Raw genomic sequence first — 16911 nt, forward strand, 5'->3', positions numbered from 1 at the left:
TTTTGTTAAATACAAAGACGGACTTACCACTGTGTTCTTGATGTCATCCAATACCTACAAAGCAAGCCAAAACTGTACGAATTCCAACCAATCGTACACTCTCTATTGGCGACCATTTTGCTGACAATGTAATTTCTTACTACGTCATCTTGAAGCATGTCTCACAAGTGTCACTTTCACTAATCCATTAAACCTCATCTCCTTTCACTGAATATAAAAAAGTCACAGGCTAAAAGATATAAGCAATCAGAAGTCAGAAAATGACATTTTGAATTACGTCACAAGATGTGCACGTTGCAAAACTAGTGTCCGTCACAAAACACGCATGTGAAATTTCATTGGTGTCCAGCAAGTAGTTTCTGGAGAGAAACAAAATACAAGGAATTGTAGTAACCTTGCAATCTCACTAAGACGTCCACTTGGTTCGAGGACTTAACTTAATACCCCATATTACGGTACCGATTACTATTCTGATCACTACAAACAATGATAATCATTTTGAAATTATGTTTCTGTTCACAGATCTCTTTTACTACAACAAAAACAACTTATAAGAGTTTCATCGGACTTGATAATGTGAGAATATGGAGCATATTGACTCCATCAACTGTATCTACCATCACTTCATCTACTTCATCAACGGTCACACAATCAACCACGAATCAACCATCTACGACCACGAATCAACCATCTACGACCACGAATCAACCATCTACGACCACGAATCAACCATCTACGACCACGAATCAACCATCTACGAACACAAATCAACCACCTACGACCACGAATCAACCACCTACGAACACGAATCAACCATCTACGACCACGAATCAACCATCTACGACCACAACATCAACAACACCTACGACCACGAATCAACCATCTACGATCACGAATCAACCATCTACAACCACAACATCAACAACACCTACGACCACGAATCAACCATCTACGACCACAACATCAACAGCACCTACAACCACGAATCAACCACCTACGACCACGAATCAACCATCTACGACCACGAATCAACCATCTACAACCACAACATCAACAACACCTACGACCACGAATCAACCATCTACGACCACAACATCAACAGCACCTACAACCACGAATCAACCATCTACGACCACGAATCAACCATCTACGACCACGAATCAACCACCTACGAACACGAATCAACCACCTAAGACCACGAATCAACCATCTACAACCACGAATCAACCATCTACGACCACGAATCAACCATCTACGACCACGAATCAACCATTTACGACCACGAATCAACCATCTACGACCACAATATCAACAGCACCTACGACCACGAATCAACCACCTACGAACACGAATCAACCACCTACGACCACGAATCAACCATCTACAACCATGAATCAACCATCTACGACCACGAATCAACCATCTACGACCACAACATCAACAGCACCTACGACCACGAATCAACCATCTACGACCACGAATCAACCATCTACGACCACAACATCAAAAGCACCTACAACCACGAATCAACCATCTACGACCACGAATCAACCATCTACGACCACGAATCAACCATCTACGACCACAACATCAACAACACCTACGACCACGAATCAACCATCTACGACCACAACATCAACAGCACCTACAACCGCGAATCAACCATCTACGACCACAACATCAACAGCACCTACGACCACGAATCAACCATCTACGACCACGAATCAACCATCTACGACCACGAATCAACCATCTACAACCACAACATCAACAACACCTACGACCACGAATCAACCATCTACGACCACAACATCAACAACACCTACGACCACGAATCAACCTTCTACAACCACAACATCAACAGCACCTATAACCACGAATCAACCATCTACGACCACGAATCAACCATCTACAACCACGAATCAACCATCTACGACCACAACATCAACAGCACCTACGACCACGAATCAACCATCTACGACCACGAATCAACCATCTACGACCACAACATCAACAGCACCTACGACCACGAATCAACCATCTACGACCACGAATCAACCATCTACAACCACAACATCAACAACACCTACGACCACGAATCAACCATCTACGACCACAACAACAACAGCACCTACGACCACGAATCAACCATCTACGACCACGAATCAACCATCTACGACCACGAATCAACCATTTACGACCACGAATCAACCATCTACGACCACAATATCAACAGCACCTACGACCACGAATCAACCACCTACGAACACGAATCAACCACCTACGACCACGAATCAACCATCTACAACCATGAATCAACCATCTACGACCACGAATCAACCATCTACGACCACAACATCAACAGCACCTACGACCACGAATCAACCATCTACGACCACGAATCAACCATCTACGACCACAACATCAAAAGCACCTACAACCACGAATCAACCATCTACGACCACGAATCAACCATCTACGACCACGAATCAACCATCTACGACCACAACATCAACAACACCTACGACCACGAATCAACCATCTACGACCACAACATCAACAGCACCTACAACCGCGAATCAACCATCTACGACCACAACATCAACAGCACCTACGACCACGAATCAACCATCTACGACCACGAATCAACCATCTACGACCACGAATCAACCATCTACAACCACAACATCAACAACACCTACGACCACGAATCAACCATCTACGACCACAACATCAACAACACCTACGACCACGAATCAACCTTCTACAACCACAACATCAACAGCACCTATAACCACGAATCAACCATCTACGACCACGAATCAACCATCTACAACCACGAATCAACCATCTACGACCACAACATCAACAGCACCTACGACCACGAATCAACCATCTACGACCACGAATCAACCATCTACGACCACAACATCAACAGCACCTACGACCACGAATCAACCATCTACGACCACGAATCAACCATCTACAACCACAACATCAACAACACCTACGACCACGAATCAACCATCTACGACCACAACAACAACAGCACCTACGACCACGAATCAACCATCTACGACCACGAATCAACCATCTACAACCACAACATCAACAACACCTACGACCACGAATCAACCATCTACGACCACAACATCAACAACACCTACGACCACGAATCAACCATCTACGACCACGAATCAACCATCTACAACCACAACATCAACAACACCTACGACCACGAATCAACCATCTACAACCACAACATCAAAAGCACCTACAACCACGAATCAACCATCTACGACCACGAATCAACCATCTACAACCACAACATCAACAACACCTACGACCACGAATCAACCATCTACAACCACAACATCAACAACACCTACGACCACGAATCAACCATCTACGACCACGAATCAACCATCTACGACCACAAAATCAACAGCAACTATTACTACCACAATGAAACCAATCACCGTGACAAAACATTCTACGTCTGTTGCTGAGGTTGTTAAAAAACAAACAACGAATATCTTTAAAACAATCTCACCATCATCGCAACCAACACATATTCAAACGTCCGCTGGAAACGATTTTTCTACTTCGCTTTCGGGAACATCAAACAGAATTACAACCTCTTTTCCTAGCTCAGCTAACACCGGCACAAAATCCAGTCTGTCTGATAACGCGATCGCTTTGATAGCGGGAACAGTGGTCGGGTGCCTGTTTATTCTGGTGATAACATGACGAGAATCGGAAATTTTTAAAGTATTATCTAAATACGAAATTTTGATGATGTGAAATAGGTCATTGCTGAAATGCTGTATTTGATATTTCCTTATTTGGTCAATGTATCGACCTTTTTAAATGGTTAATAAGGCGGATAATTCAAGTTTGTTTATCAAAGATAATCACTTTAGAATCCTTGATGCCACTATCTAATATCACTGTTTGATGCCACTATCCAATGCCACTATCTAATATCACTGTTTGATGCCACTATCCAATGCCATTGTCTAATATCACTGTTTGATGCCACTATCCAATGTCATTGTCTAATATCACTGTTTGATGCCACTATCCAATGCCACTATCTAATATCACTGTTTGATGCCACTATCCAATGCCATTGTCTAATATCACTGTTTGATGCCATTATCCAATGCCATTGTCTAATATCACTGTTTGATGCCACTATCCAATGTCATTGTCTAATATCACTGTTTGATGCCACTATCCAATGTCATTGTCTAATATCACTGTTTGATGCCACTATCCAATGTCATTGTCTAATATCACTGTTTGATGCCACTATCCAATGCCACTATCTAATATCACTGTTTGATGCCACTATCCAATGTCATTGTCTAATATCACTGTTTGATGCCACTATCCAATGCCACTATCTAATATCACTGTTTGATGCCATTATCCAATGCCATTGTCTAATATCACTGTTTGATGCCATTATTCAATGCTATTGTCTAATATCACTGTTTGATGCCACTATCCAATGCTATTGTCTAATATCACTGTTTGATGCCACTATCCAATGCCATTGTCTAATATCACTGTTTGATGCCACTATCCAATGCCACTCTCTGATGCCATTTTGATGATACCGTCCTTAAATGCCTCTGATCAAACATAGCACCAATAACCTTTGATATACTGCATGTTAAACTTAATCATTGGTTATAGAACAATTAGGTTGAGGATGCCATTTGACACTATGCGTCGGCCATTTGACACTATGCGTCCATGTTCATACGCCTCGGTAAACGTATTGCGTATGTAACTAGATATGCATCAACAGCAGAACGCAAAATGTCGGTGCTATTTCACTGCATTTCGTACGATTTTTTCATGTTTTTGCTTAAACTTAAAATCTGTTCAATATATTATATATTCAATATATATATGATAAAAATGTATTAATAATTGTTCAACATTTCACGATTAAATTCTTGTTCAACATTTCAAAGTATCATTAATTCTGGTTCAGCATTTCAATGCATCATTAATTCTTGTTCAGCATTTTAATATATCATTAATTCTGGTTCAGCATTTCAATGTATCATTGATTCATGTTTATCATGTCAATGTATCATTAATTCTTGTTCAGCATTTCAAAGTATCATTAATTCTGGTTCAGCATTTCAATGCATCATTGATTCATGTTTATCATGTCAATGTATCATTAATTCTTGTTCAGCATTTCAATGTATCATTAATTCTTGTTCAGCATTTCAATGTAACATTAATTCTTGTTCAGCATGTCAATGTATCATTAATTGATGTTCAACATTTCAATGTATCATTAAATGTTGTTTAATATTACAATGAATCATTAATTCTTTTTCAACATTTCTGAGTGGTTTTATTACATCTTTCAACATTTTAATTGATCATTAAACGCGTTAAACGTGTCAGTGTATCATTAATACCGTTCCAGCATTTTCATGCGTAACATTTAGGTATATTTTACACTTAAATAGACGCATGGAACGATCTATGTAAACTGCCATCCCCTCCAGTTTCTATACTTACAGGTTTCTTAATATAAGTCCTATTTTTTTTGGCACTCCAAAACAATGTTTGTCCTTTAGGAACTTGATTTCTGTCTCTCCACCACAGTGTTTGTCCTGGAGGAACTTGATTTCTGTCTCTCCACCACAGTGTTTGTCCTAGAGGAACTTGATTTCTGTCTCTCCACCACAGCGTTTGTCCTGGAGGAACTTGATTTCTGTCTCTCCACCATAGCGTTTGTCCTTTAGGAACTTGATTTCTGTGTCTCCACCACAGTGTTTGTCCTTTAGGAACTTGATTTCTGTCTCTCCACCACAGCGTTTGTCCTGGAGGAACTTGATTTCTGTCTCTCCACCACAGCGTTTGTCCTAGAGGAACTTGATTTCTGTCTCTCCACCACAGTGTTTGTCCTGGAGGAACTTGATTTCTGTCTCTCCTCCACAGTGTTTGTCCTGGAGGAACTTGATTTCTGTGTCTCCACCCCAGTGTTTGTCCTTTAGGAACTTGATTTCTGTCTCTCCACCACAGCGTTTGTCCTGGAGGAACTTGATTTCTGTCTCTCCACCACAGTGTTTGTCCTAGAGGAACTTGATTTCTGTCTCTCCACCACAGTGTTTGTCCTGGAGGAACTTGATTTCTGTCTCTCCACCACAGTGTTTGTCCTAGAGGAACTTGATTTCTGTGTCTCCACCCCAGTGTTTGTCCTTTAGGAACTTGATTTCTGTCTCTCCACCACAGCGTTTGTCCTGGAGGAACTTGATTTCTGTCTCTCCACCACAGCGTTTGTCCTGGAGGAACTTGATTTCTGTCACTCCACCACAGTGTTTGTCCTAGAGGAACTTGATTTCTGTCTCTCCACCACAGTGTTTGTCCTAGAGGAACTTGATTTCTGTGTCTCCACCCCAGTGTTTGTCCTTTAGGAACTTGATTTCTGTCTCTCCACCACAGCGTTTGTCCTGGAGGAACTTGATTTCTGTCTCTCCACCACAGCGTTTGTCCTGGAGGAACTTGATTTCTGTCACTCCACCACAGTGTTTGTCCTAGAGGAACTTGATTTCTGTCTCTCCACCACAGTGTTTGTCCTGGAGGAACTTCATTTCTGTCTCTCCACCACAGTGTTTGTCCTAGAGGAACTTGATTTCTGTCACTCCACCACAGTATTTGTCCTAGAGGAACTTGATTTCTGTCACTCCACCACAGTATTTGTCCTAGAGAAACTAGATTTCTGTCACTCCACCACAGTATTTGTCCTAGAGGAACTTGATTTCTGTCACTCCACCACAGTGTTTGTCCCGGAGGAACTTAATTTCTGTCTCTCCACCACAGTGTTTGTCCCGGAGGAACTTAATTTCTGTCTCTCCACCACAGTGTTAGTCCTAGAGGAACTTAATTTCTGTCACTCCACCACAGTGTTTGTCCTGGAGGAACTTGATTTCTGTCACTCCACCACAGTGTTTGTCCCGGAGGAACTTAATTTCTGTCTCTCCACCACAGTGTTTGTCCTAGAGGAACTTAATTTCTGTCACTCCACCACAGTGTTTGTCCCGGAGGAACTTAATTTCTGTCTCTCCACCACAGTGCTTGTCCCGGAGGAACTTAATTTCTGTCTCTCCACCACAGTGTTTGTCCTGGAGGATCTTAATTTCTGTCTCTCCACCACAGTGTTTGTCCCGGAGGAACTTAATTTCTTTCTCTCCACCACAGTGTTTGTCCTAGAGGAACTTAATTTCTGTCTCTCCACCACAGTGTTTGTCCTAGATGAACTTAATTTCTGTCTCTCCACCACAGTGTTTGTCCTGGGGGAACTTGATTTCTGTCACTCCACCACAGTGTTTGTCCCGGAGGATCTTGATTTCTGTCACTCCACCACAGTGTTTGTCCCGGAGGATCTTGATTTCTGTCACTCCACCACAGTGTTTGTCCCGGAGGAACTTGATTTCTGTCTCTCCACCACAGTGTTTGTCCCGGAGGAACTTAATTTCTGTCTACATTAATGTCCCAGGAATCCATCACTTGTCCTTTACTATATTTTACTACTAATTATTACCAATTATCATTCGGATCTCATATATGAATTTGTTCTATAATATCAAACCAATTCACATATTATTTCTAATATTTCAGTATGAATTTTCTAGGTTTTTTTAAATGAAAGACAACGAGGCAGTTCCTTTAAAAATAAAACAGTTTTTAAAATGTCTGTTTGCTAATAACGATGTTGCGTAAATGTCGGAGGTATAACTTGATAAATTATATGACAATTTTATATCATCACTGCCTACAGTATATAAATATCTTATTTATAAAGGCCATACAAAATGATAGGCATTGATCTCATATATTGACATTCACTTTTTTATCAATGTGAATCGTGTGTAACGAGAGGTTTATATCTTGTGTATCTTGAGTATAAGTTACAAACATTTTTTTTCACAAAAAAAAAATTGAATTATCTTACCGGAAGAAAATGTATGTTAACATTCTATATAACATGAGTATATTTTAAGTATAAACGATATGATACAGATGTTCATGTATTTGAAATATTTCAACATTATTCACTATACGCTTACAAGTTTACTTTTTACATAAATCGTGCCAATGGTGTGGATACATAAAAGAATTAAATATCATAAAGAGTGTGTGTACGTGATAATATATTCAGTATCAATACATTAGAAATATATTTATCAATTTTATCAATTTATCATATTATCACTCTCTCACAACACATGCACTATGTAAACATGGAGTGTTTGAAAGTAGACGTCATTACATTTTGATAAAAGGAGTTGTTGGAAGGCGCGGTGGTAAAGCACTCGCCTTTTACCAAGACGTCCGAGTTTCGCTTCCCGGAACGAACGTGAAAAGGTAAGGGGTCACCTGCCGACCACGTGGGTTTTTTATCCGGTTACTCCGGTTTCCTCCCAAAGTAAGACACCGAACGCACCAGAGAGAGTGATTTAATTGATCAATACACTTGAGATCCATTTCAAAATGCAGTGATGCTGAAGGTCTGAATATTGAGGCCTTGGAGGCGACCGAGGAAAATATGTGAACATCTAGAATGGGAGGTGTACCAGCCCTGAATTAACAAATATTTTGATATATCTGATACATTTAAAAGGACGTCAAATTGGTGAGTATATACAGAGAAATCACTCTATATCTCTATCTGGGATCTGGAAAAGTCAGTATTATTATGGTAATGTTGTAGGTATGTGAAGTACGCGAAGGGTTTAAGGGAGATGAGAGGAGACACGTATTAGGGAGATAAAGACTTTCAGTGACTCACGGCCTTTCTACTCTGTATTAGAAACCCCGGAATTCCTACATTAAGTTCTGGTCAATGTTAGCACTGGACTTCAGTGGTCGAACAGCGTTATCAATATTATAACGTGTGCGACATGATTTTCGTCCATCAACTTCATTATGAATAACAGGAAGTCGATTATAAACAATTTACTTACTGATACAAAAATTTGTCAAATAGTATTAACTTTCAAAATTTCATAACTAATATTCTTCTTCTTGACAACATTCAGATGGGTGCGATTATGTAAAGATAAATAGGATTGCACAGAATCACACACGTGAATGACAACATTTAACGCAGAGTTAGATACAGTATCGCCGAATAACGAAGTAAACTGCATCATGCAACTGTCTCGTCCTTATTGAGCACGTAAGTGTTGCTATGGGCCTTAAAATAAAATAATAAAAAAAAAAAACTTGAAACTGATCACAATAAGTGTAACTTGAAATACCTTATTGCCTTAGTTACCTTTTAAAGTTCCAACAGTTAATAAACTTAACATCACTGACGAGTCCTAGAAGGACGACAGTATGATGTAACATCACTAACGAGTCCTAGAAGGACGACAATATGATATGACATCACTGACGAGTCCTAGAAGGACGACGGTATGATGTAACATCACTGACGAGTCCTAGAAGGACAACAATATGATATGACATCACTGACGAGTCCTAGAAGGACAACAATATGATGTAACATCACTGACGAGCCCTAGAAGGACGACAGTATGATGTAACATCACTGACGAGTCCTAGAAGGACGAAACAGCTGTATGATGTAGCATTACTGACGAGTCCTAGAAGGACGACAGTATGATGTAACATCACTGACGAGTCCTAGAAGGACGACAGTATGATGTAACATCACTGACGAGTCCTAGAAGGACGATAGTATGATGTAACATCACTGACGAGTCCTGGATGGACGACAGTATGATGTAACATCACTGACGAGTCTTGGAAGGACGAACCAGCTGTATGATGTAGCATAACTAACGAGTCCTAGAAGGACGACAGTATGATGTGACATCACTTACGAGTCTTGGAAGGACGACAGTATGATGTAACATCACTGACGAGTCCTGGAAGGACGAAACAGCTGTATGATGCAGCATTACTAACGAGTCCTAGAAGGACGACAGTATGATGTAACATCACTGACGAGTCCTAGAAGGACGACAGTATGATGTAACATCACTTACGAGTCCTAGAAGGACGAAACAGCTGTATGATGTAGCATTACTGACGAGTCCTAGAAGGACGACAGTATGATGTGACATTACTGACGAGTCCTAGAAGGACGACAGTATGATGTAACATCACTTACGAGTCCTAGAAGGACGAAACAGCTGTATGATGTAGCATTACTGACGAGTCCTAGAAGGACGACAGTATGATGTGACATTACTGACGAGTCCTAGAAGGACGACAGTATGATGTAACATCACTGACGAGTCCTAGAAGGAAGACATAAACTTATTATGTGAGGTTCCATGTTCCTCGTCTGCTTATCTGAATTGCTTTTATGGTATATCTCCGATTTCTTAAAATGAAACACGATTAAATGGACAGAATCGGAGATATTTCCACACACGTGTACCAGCCGTTATCATAAAATGATCAGATTATGAAATTTATTGTATTATCGTGCTTGTGCACCTCATTCTCCTGATTTTTATCCTTCGATCACTATGACTTTTCTTTGGGTTTACTTTCGATCACTTTGGGTTTACTTTCGATCACTTTGGGTTTACTTTCGATCACTTTGGGTTTACTTTCGATCACTTTGGGTTTACTTTCGATCACTTTGGGTTTACTTTCGATCACTTTGCGTTTACTTTCGATCACTTTGGGTTTACTTTCGATCACTTTGGGTTTACTTTCGATCACTTTGGGTTTACTTTCGATCACTTTGGGTTTACTTTCGATCACTTTGGGTTTACTTTCGATCACTTTGGGTTTCCTTTCGATCACTTTGGGTTTACTTTCGATCACTTTGGGTTTCCTTTCGATCACTTTGGGTTTACTTTCGATCACTTTGGGTTTACTTTCGATCACTTTGGGTTTACTTTCGATCACTTTGGGTTTACTTTCGATCACTTTGGGTTTCCTTTCGATCACTTTGGGTTTACTTTCGATCACTTTGGGTTTACTTTCGATCACTTTGGGTTTACTTTCGGTTACTTCGGCTTTTCCTCAGTCGCCTCCTTGACTTCAAAACTTAGGCCCTTAGCATCACTGATGAGTCCTAGCAGCTGTGTAATGCAGTTTAATTCATTATCTAGTTCTACAGTATCTTACTCTAAATATGTAATAAAGGTGTCGTTGTGGGTCGTTTGAACAGTATTTTCAGTGAGGGTTGCTCTTGACCATTCCTGTGAACTAGAAAGTCAAGGGTTGGTTTTTTATACTCCATGAGCTGAACGAATTACGATATTTCTTTTCCAGAAAATGCCAACCTAATTCAATAACTGTTTAGCAGTTCTATTGTTGATACCTAGCGAGTAACTTTTAATGTCAGCGGAGTTATCGCCCTTTTCTGCTTAGTTAAAGCTATTTGACAAGCCATTATTGTTGTCAGGCTGTCTGAACTGACTTAAAGGGGTCATGTCATGTTCATGATCAAAAAGATGAAATGACGTATAGGTATTAATTATCCTTGTCCTAGATTTAAATTAAAATTCATCTTATATAGTTTAAACACCATACCTCATAATACACGTGATCGTGGCATTGTAAAGAACGATAACTCGAGCACTCTTGTTTCCATTCTAAACCAACGTCGTTAACATTGACCTTTAGTTCGTCCCATCGATATATAATCACACTTTCAATTTACAAAAATGAAAAAAATAAAATAAAGAAAAAAAGTATCAATAAATGGATCAAACGATTAAAACGAAACTTTCAGTCTAAATATATCAACAAGACCATGACATCAAACGTAAAGGAGAAAAAAGTACCCAAGAAAATACCAACATGTCAATTATAATTCAAACTTAATTCATGAAAGAGAACAAGGAGAATAAGACCAGGTGTTACAGAAGAGTAAGCATCTCCTGCTCCATCGATGACACCCGCCTGGTAAGCCTTGGTCAATACAAGTAAGTAATATCACGTTATGATTTGCTTAATAAAAATTCGTTTAGCCGGGAAAAATAATCGTATTTTGAATAGGATATATGTCCTTTTATTATCAAATCAATATACGAAGTTTTGATTGTAAAGAAAAGTATATTTCTTTTTATTAGTAGATTTTGATCATCCATAAAATCCAATAAAATTAAAATAAAGTAGGCAAGGACACATGACACATTGACCCACTAAAAGCTGCATTGTATTACTAAATTATTAAAAATTTTTATTGAATTATCATCTTTGACAGGAGTTTTTCATAATTACATGATGAAAAGTAGCATACAGACGAATTCAAGTACATTGACAAATTAGATATTTCTATAACACCAAAATCAGAATAAAAAAAATGTGAGAAACACGCGAAAGTACCTTTCAGTACAAATCTAGAAATTCAATGGAATAAAGCCAGACAATTGAGTAAAGATAGGTAATGAAGTAGAGACAGGTAATAGAGTAGAGACAGATAATGGAGTAGAGACAGGTAATGGAGTAGAGATAGATAATGGAGCAGAGACAGGTAATGGAGTAGAAACAGGTAATGAAGTAGAGACGGATAATGGTATAGAGACAGATAATGTAGTAGAGACAGATACTGGTGTAGAGACAGATAATGGTGTAGAGACAGGTAATGGTGTAGAGACAGATAATGGTGTAGAGACAGGTAATGGAGTAGAGACAGATACTGGTGTAGAGACTGATAATGGAGTAGAGACAGATACTGGTGTAGAGACAGATAATATTGTAGAGACAGATAATGGTGTAGAGACAGACAATGGAGTAGAGACAGATACTGTTGTAGAGACAGATAATGGTGTAGAGACAGATAATAGTGTAGAGGCAGAAAATGGTGTAGAGACAGATAATGGAGTAGTGACAGGTAATGGAGTAGTGACAGATAATGGTGTAGAGACAGATAATGGAGTAGAGACAGATACTGGTGTAGAGACAGATAATATTGTAGAGACAGATAATGGTGTAGAGACAGACAATGGAGTAGAGACAGATACTGTTGTAGAGACAGATACTGGAGTAGAGACAGATAATGGTGTAGAGACAGATAATGGAGTAGAGACAGATAATGGTGTAGAAACAGATAATGGAGTAGTGACAGATAATGGTGTAGAGACAGGTAATAGTGTAGAGATAGATAATGGTGTATAGACAGATAATTGAATAGAGACAGATAATGGTGAAGAGACAGATAATGGAGTAGAGACAGATAATGGTGTAGAGACAGGTAATGGTTTAGTGACAGATAATGGTGTAGAGACAGATAATGGAGTAGAGACAGATACTGGTGTAGAGATGGTGTAGAGACAGATAATGGAGTAGAGACAGATAATGGTGTAGAGACAGGTAATGGTGTAGAGACAGATACTGATGTAGTGGCAGATAATGGAGTAGAGACAGATAATGGTGTAGAGACAGACAATGGAGTAGAGACAGATACTGGTGTAGAGGCAGATAATGTAGTAGAGGCAGATAATGGTGTAGAGGCAGATAATGGAGTAGAGACAGCTACTGGTGTAGAGACAGATAATGGAGTAGAGACAGATAATGGTGTAGAGACAGGTAATGGTGTAGAGACAGATAATGGAGTAGAGGCAGATAATGGTGTAGAGGCAGATAATGGAATAGAGACAGCTACTGGTGTAGAGACAGATAATGGAGTAGAGACAGGTAATGGTGTAGAGACAGACAATGGTGTAGAGAGAGATAATGGAGTAGTGACAGATAATGGTGTAGAGACAGATAATGGTGTAGAGGCAGATAATGGAGTAGAGACATATAATGGTGTAGAGACAGATAATGGAGTAGTGACATATAATGGTGTAGAGACAGATACTGGTGTATAGACAGATACTGGTGTATAGACAGATAATGGTGTAGAGACAGATAATGGAGTAGTGACAGATAATGGTGTAGAGACAGATACTGGTGTAGAGGCAGATAATGGAGTAGAGGCAGATAATGGTGTATAGACATATAATGGAGTAGAGACAGATACTGGTGTATAGACAGATAATGGTGTAGAGACAGATAATGGAGTAGTGACAGATAATGGTGTAGAGACAGATACTGGTGTATAGACAGATAATGGTGTAGAGACAGATACTGGTGTAGTGACAGATAATGGTGTAGAGACAGATAATGGTGTAGAGACAGATAATGGTGTAGAGACAGATACTGGTGTATAGACAGATAATGATGTAGAGACAGATAATGGTGTAGAGACAGATAATGGTGTAGAGACAGATAATGGTGTAGAGACAGATAATGGTGTATAGACATATAATGGAGTAGAGACAGATACTGGTGTATAGACATATAATGGAATAGTGACTGATAATGGAGTAGAGTAAGAAAATGGAGTAGAGACAGGTAATGGAGTAGCAATGGGTGATTCAGAAAAGCTTTGACTAGTAATAGGTGATTCAGAAAAGCTTTGACTAGTAATGGGTGATTCAGAAAAGCTTTGACTAGCAATCGGTGATTCAGAAAACACAATTGATGATTTAGACCTTGACCAAGTTGGTTAAGAAAACCCTTGATCAGTAGAAAGTTCATTAGAAAATTATTGACCACTACAAAATTATTTAGAAAACCCTTGTCTACTAGTAGGTGGTCTAGAATATCCTTGACCACAAACAGATGATGTAGGAAAACAGTGGACCACCACTATACGGCCTAGAAAACCTTTGGACACTAGTAGGTGACCTAGAAGATCATTGTCCACTGGTAGATGTCCTAGAAAACCTTTGGACACTAGAAGGTGACCTAGAAAATAATAGTCCACTGGTAGATGTCCTAGAAAATCATTGTCCACTGGTAGATGTCCTAGAAAATCATTGTCCACTGGTAGATGTCCTAGAAAAACATTGTCCACTGGTAGATGTCCTAGAAAAACATTGTCCACTGGTAGATGTCCTAGAAAACCATTGTCCACTGGTAGATGTCCTAGAAAAACATTGTCCACTGGTAGATGTCCTAGTAAATCATTGTCCACTGGTAGATGTCCTAGAAAAACATTGTCCACTGGTAGATGTCCTAGAAAATCATTGTCCACTGGTAGATGTCCTAGAAAATCATTGTCCACTGGTAGATGTCCTAGAAAATCATTGTCCACTGGTAGATGTCGTAGTGACCCTCTTTTGATAAGCGACATACCGCCAAAGTGAACCTGTACCCCATGTATGGTGTCCAAGTGGCTAGTAGAGAAGGAGATAACATCCAATTTTTTTTCTTTGAGAAATCAACCTATCCTTCATCTATAAGGAGTGCCCCACAATTAGTCGCCCCTTGGGACATACAGTGAGACATGTCTGATATATTCTTTCCCGGTCGTCGTCGCACCTTACAGAATGAACGTTCCTATGCTTAAGAATAAGTTCTACAATATATCAAACGGGGTGTTTTAAGATTGGGACAAGCATTTAATTATTCTTGAGGTAAAGTCATTATCGGAATGAAAATTTCATCTAAAATACATTTTAACCTTAAAGCTATTTCATACGACGTGAAATATTAACTGTTTCATTGTGACACAAAAGTTTTGTATGGTTTTAGTACACAAAATGCATCAGTTTATCGAAATAATTCAAGATGATTTCTTAAAAAGATCAATTAGGATTTTTCTACCTTTTGATTAAATCTTACTATTTTTAGGTAACATCCAAATTTAAATATATATATATATATATATACCATATAAGCACAATTGGTGCCTGGTAAATTTTGTGTTTTCTGACTTTTGATTTCAGATAAAATAGTACACAATTGGTGCCTGGTAAATTTTGTGTTTTCTGACTTTTGATTTCAGATAAAATAGTACACAATTGGTGCCTGGTAAATTATCTGACTTTTTATTTCAGATAAAATAGTACACAATTGGTGCCTGGTAAATTATCTGACTGTTTACTTCAGATATAATAGTACACAATTGGTGCCTGGTAAATTAGTGTTTTCTGACTTTTTACTTCAGATAAAATAGTACACAATCGGTGCCTGGTAAATTATCTGACTGTTTATTTCAGATAAAATAGTACACAATTGGTGCCTGGTAAATTATCTGACTGTTTACTTCAGATAAAATAGTACACAATTGGTGCCAATTGTGTGACTTTTTATTTCAGATAAAATAGTACACAATTGGTGCCTGGTAAATTATATGACTTTTTATTTCAGATAAAATAGTACACAATTGGTGCCTGGTAAATTATCTGACTTTTTATTTCAGATAAAATAGTACACAATTGGTGCCTGGTAAATTATCTGACTTTTTATTTCAGATAAAATAGTATACAGTTGGTGCCTGGTTAATTTGTGTTTGCTGACATTTTATTTCAGATAGAATAGTACACAATTGGTGCCTGGTTAATTATCTGACTTTTTATTTCAGATAAAATAGTACACAATTGGTGCCTGGTTAATTATCTGACTTTTTATTTCAGATAAAATAGTACACAATTGGTGCCTGGTTAATTTGTGTTTTCTGACTTTTTATTTCAGATAAAATAGTACACAATTGGTGCCTGGTAAATTATCTGACTTTTTATTTCAGATAAAATAGTACACAATTGGTGCCTGGTAAATTAGTGTTTTCTGACTTTTTATTTCAGATAGAATAGTACACAATTGGTGCCTGGTTAATTTTCTGACTGTTAACTGCAGATAAAATAGTACACAATTGGTGCCTGGTAAATTTGTGTTTTCTGACTTTTTATTTCAGATAAAATAGTACACAATTGGTGCCTGGTTAATTATCTGACTTTTTATTTCAGATAAAATAGTACACAATTGGTGCCTGGTAAATTTGTGTTTTCTGACTTTTTATTTCAGATAAAATAGTACACAATTGGTGCCTGGTTAATTATCTGACTTTTTATTTCAGATAAAATAGTACACAGTTGGTGCCTGGTAAAT

General features: G+C 38.7%; 1 protein-coding gene across 1 annotated transcript; it reads left to right on the top strand.

Annotated features, from left to right (window-relative positions):
- The first annotated feature begins 1389 nt into the window (after nt 1-1389).
- LOC132556084 (mucin-2-like) lies at nt 1390-13844 on the top strand. The gene is made up of 5 exons (XM_060220473.1): nt 1390-2430; nt 2974-3084; nt 3262-3510; nt 12412-13117; nt 13357-13844. Exons 1-5 carry the CDS (start codon nt 1390-1392, stop codon nt 13842-13844), a joined length of 2595 nt encoding a protein of 864 aa, XP_060076456.1.
- The last annotated feature ends 3067 nt before the right edge of the window (nt 13845-16911 follow it).

This window comes from Ylistrum balloti, unplaced genomic scaffold, assembly GCF_031769215.1.
Source record: "Ylistrum balloti isolate Yb309-2 unplaced genomic scaffold, AGI_CSIRO_Ybal_v1 Utg370544, whole genome shotgun sequence".
Taxonomy (NCBI): Eukaryota; Metazoa; Mollusca; class Bivalvia; order Pectinida; family Pectinidae; genus Ylistrum; species Ylistrum balloti.

Bases quoted from the DNA above. Each gene is read 5' to 3' on its own strand.
- LOC132556084 (XM_060220473.1), top strand. From the start codon at position 1,390: ATGAATCAACCATCTACGACCACGAATCAACCATCTACGACCACAACA. The intron at 3,511-12,411 runs GTTGTTAAAAAA...AATTGAGTAAAG, and splicing joins ATTCTACGTCTGTTGCTGAG to ATAGGTAATGAAGTAGAGAC. The intron at 13,118-13,356 runs GTAATAGTGTAG...GTAATGGTGTAG, and splicing joins AGATAATGGTGTAGAGACAG to AGACAGATACTGATGTAGTG.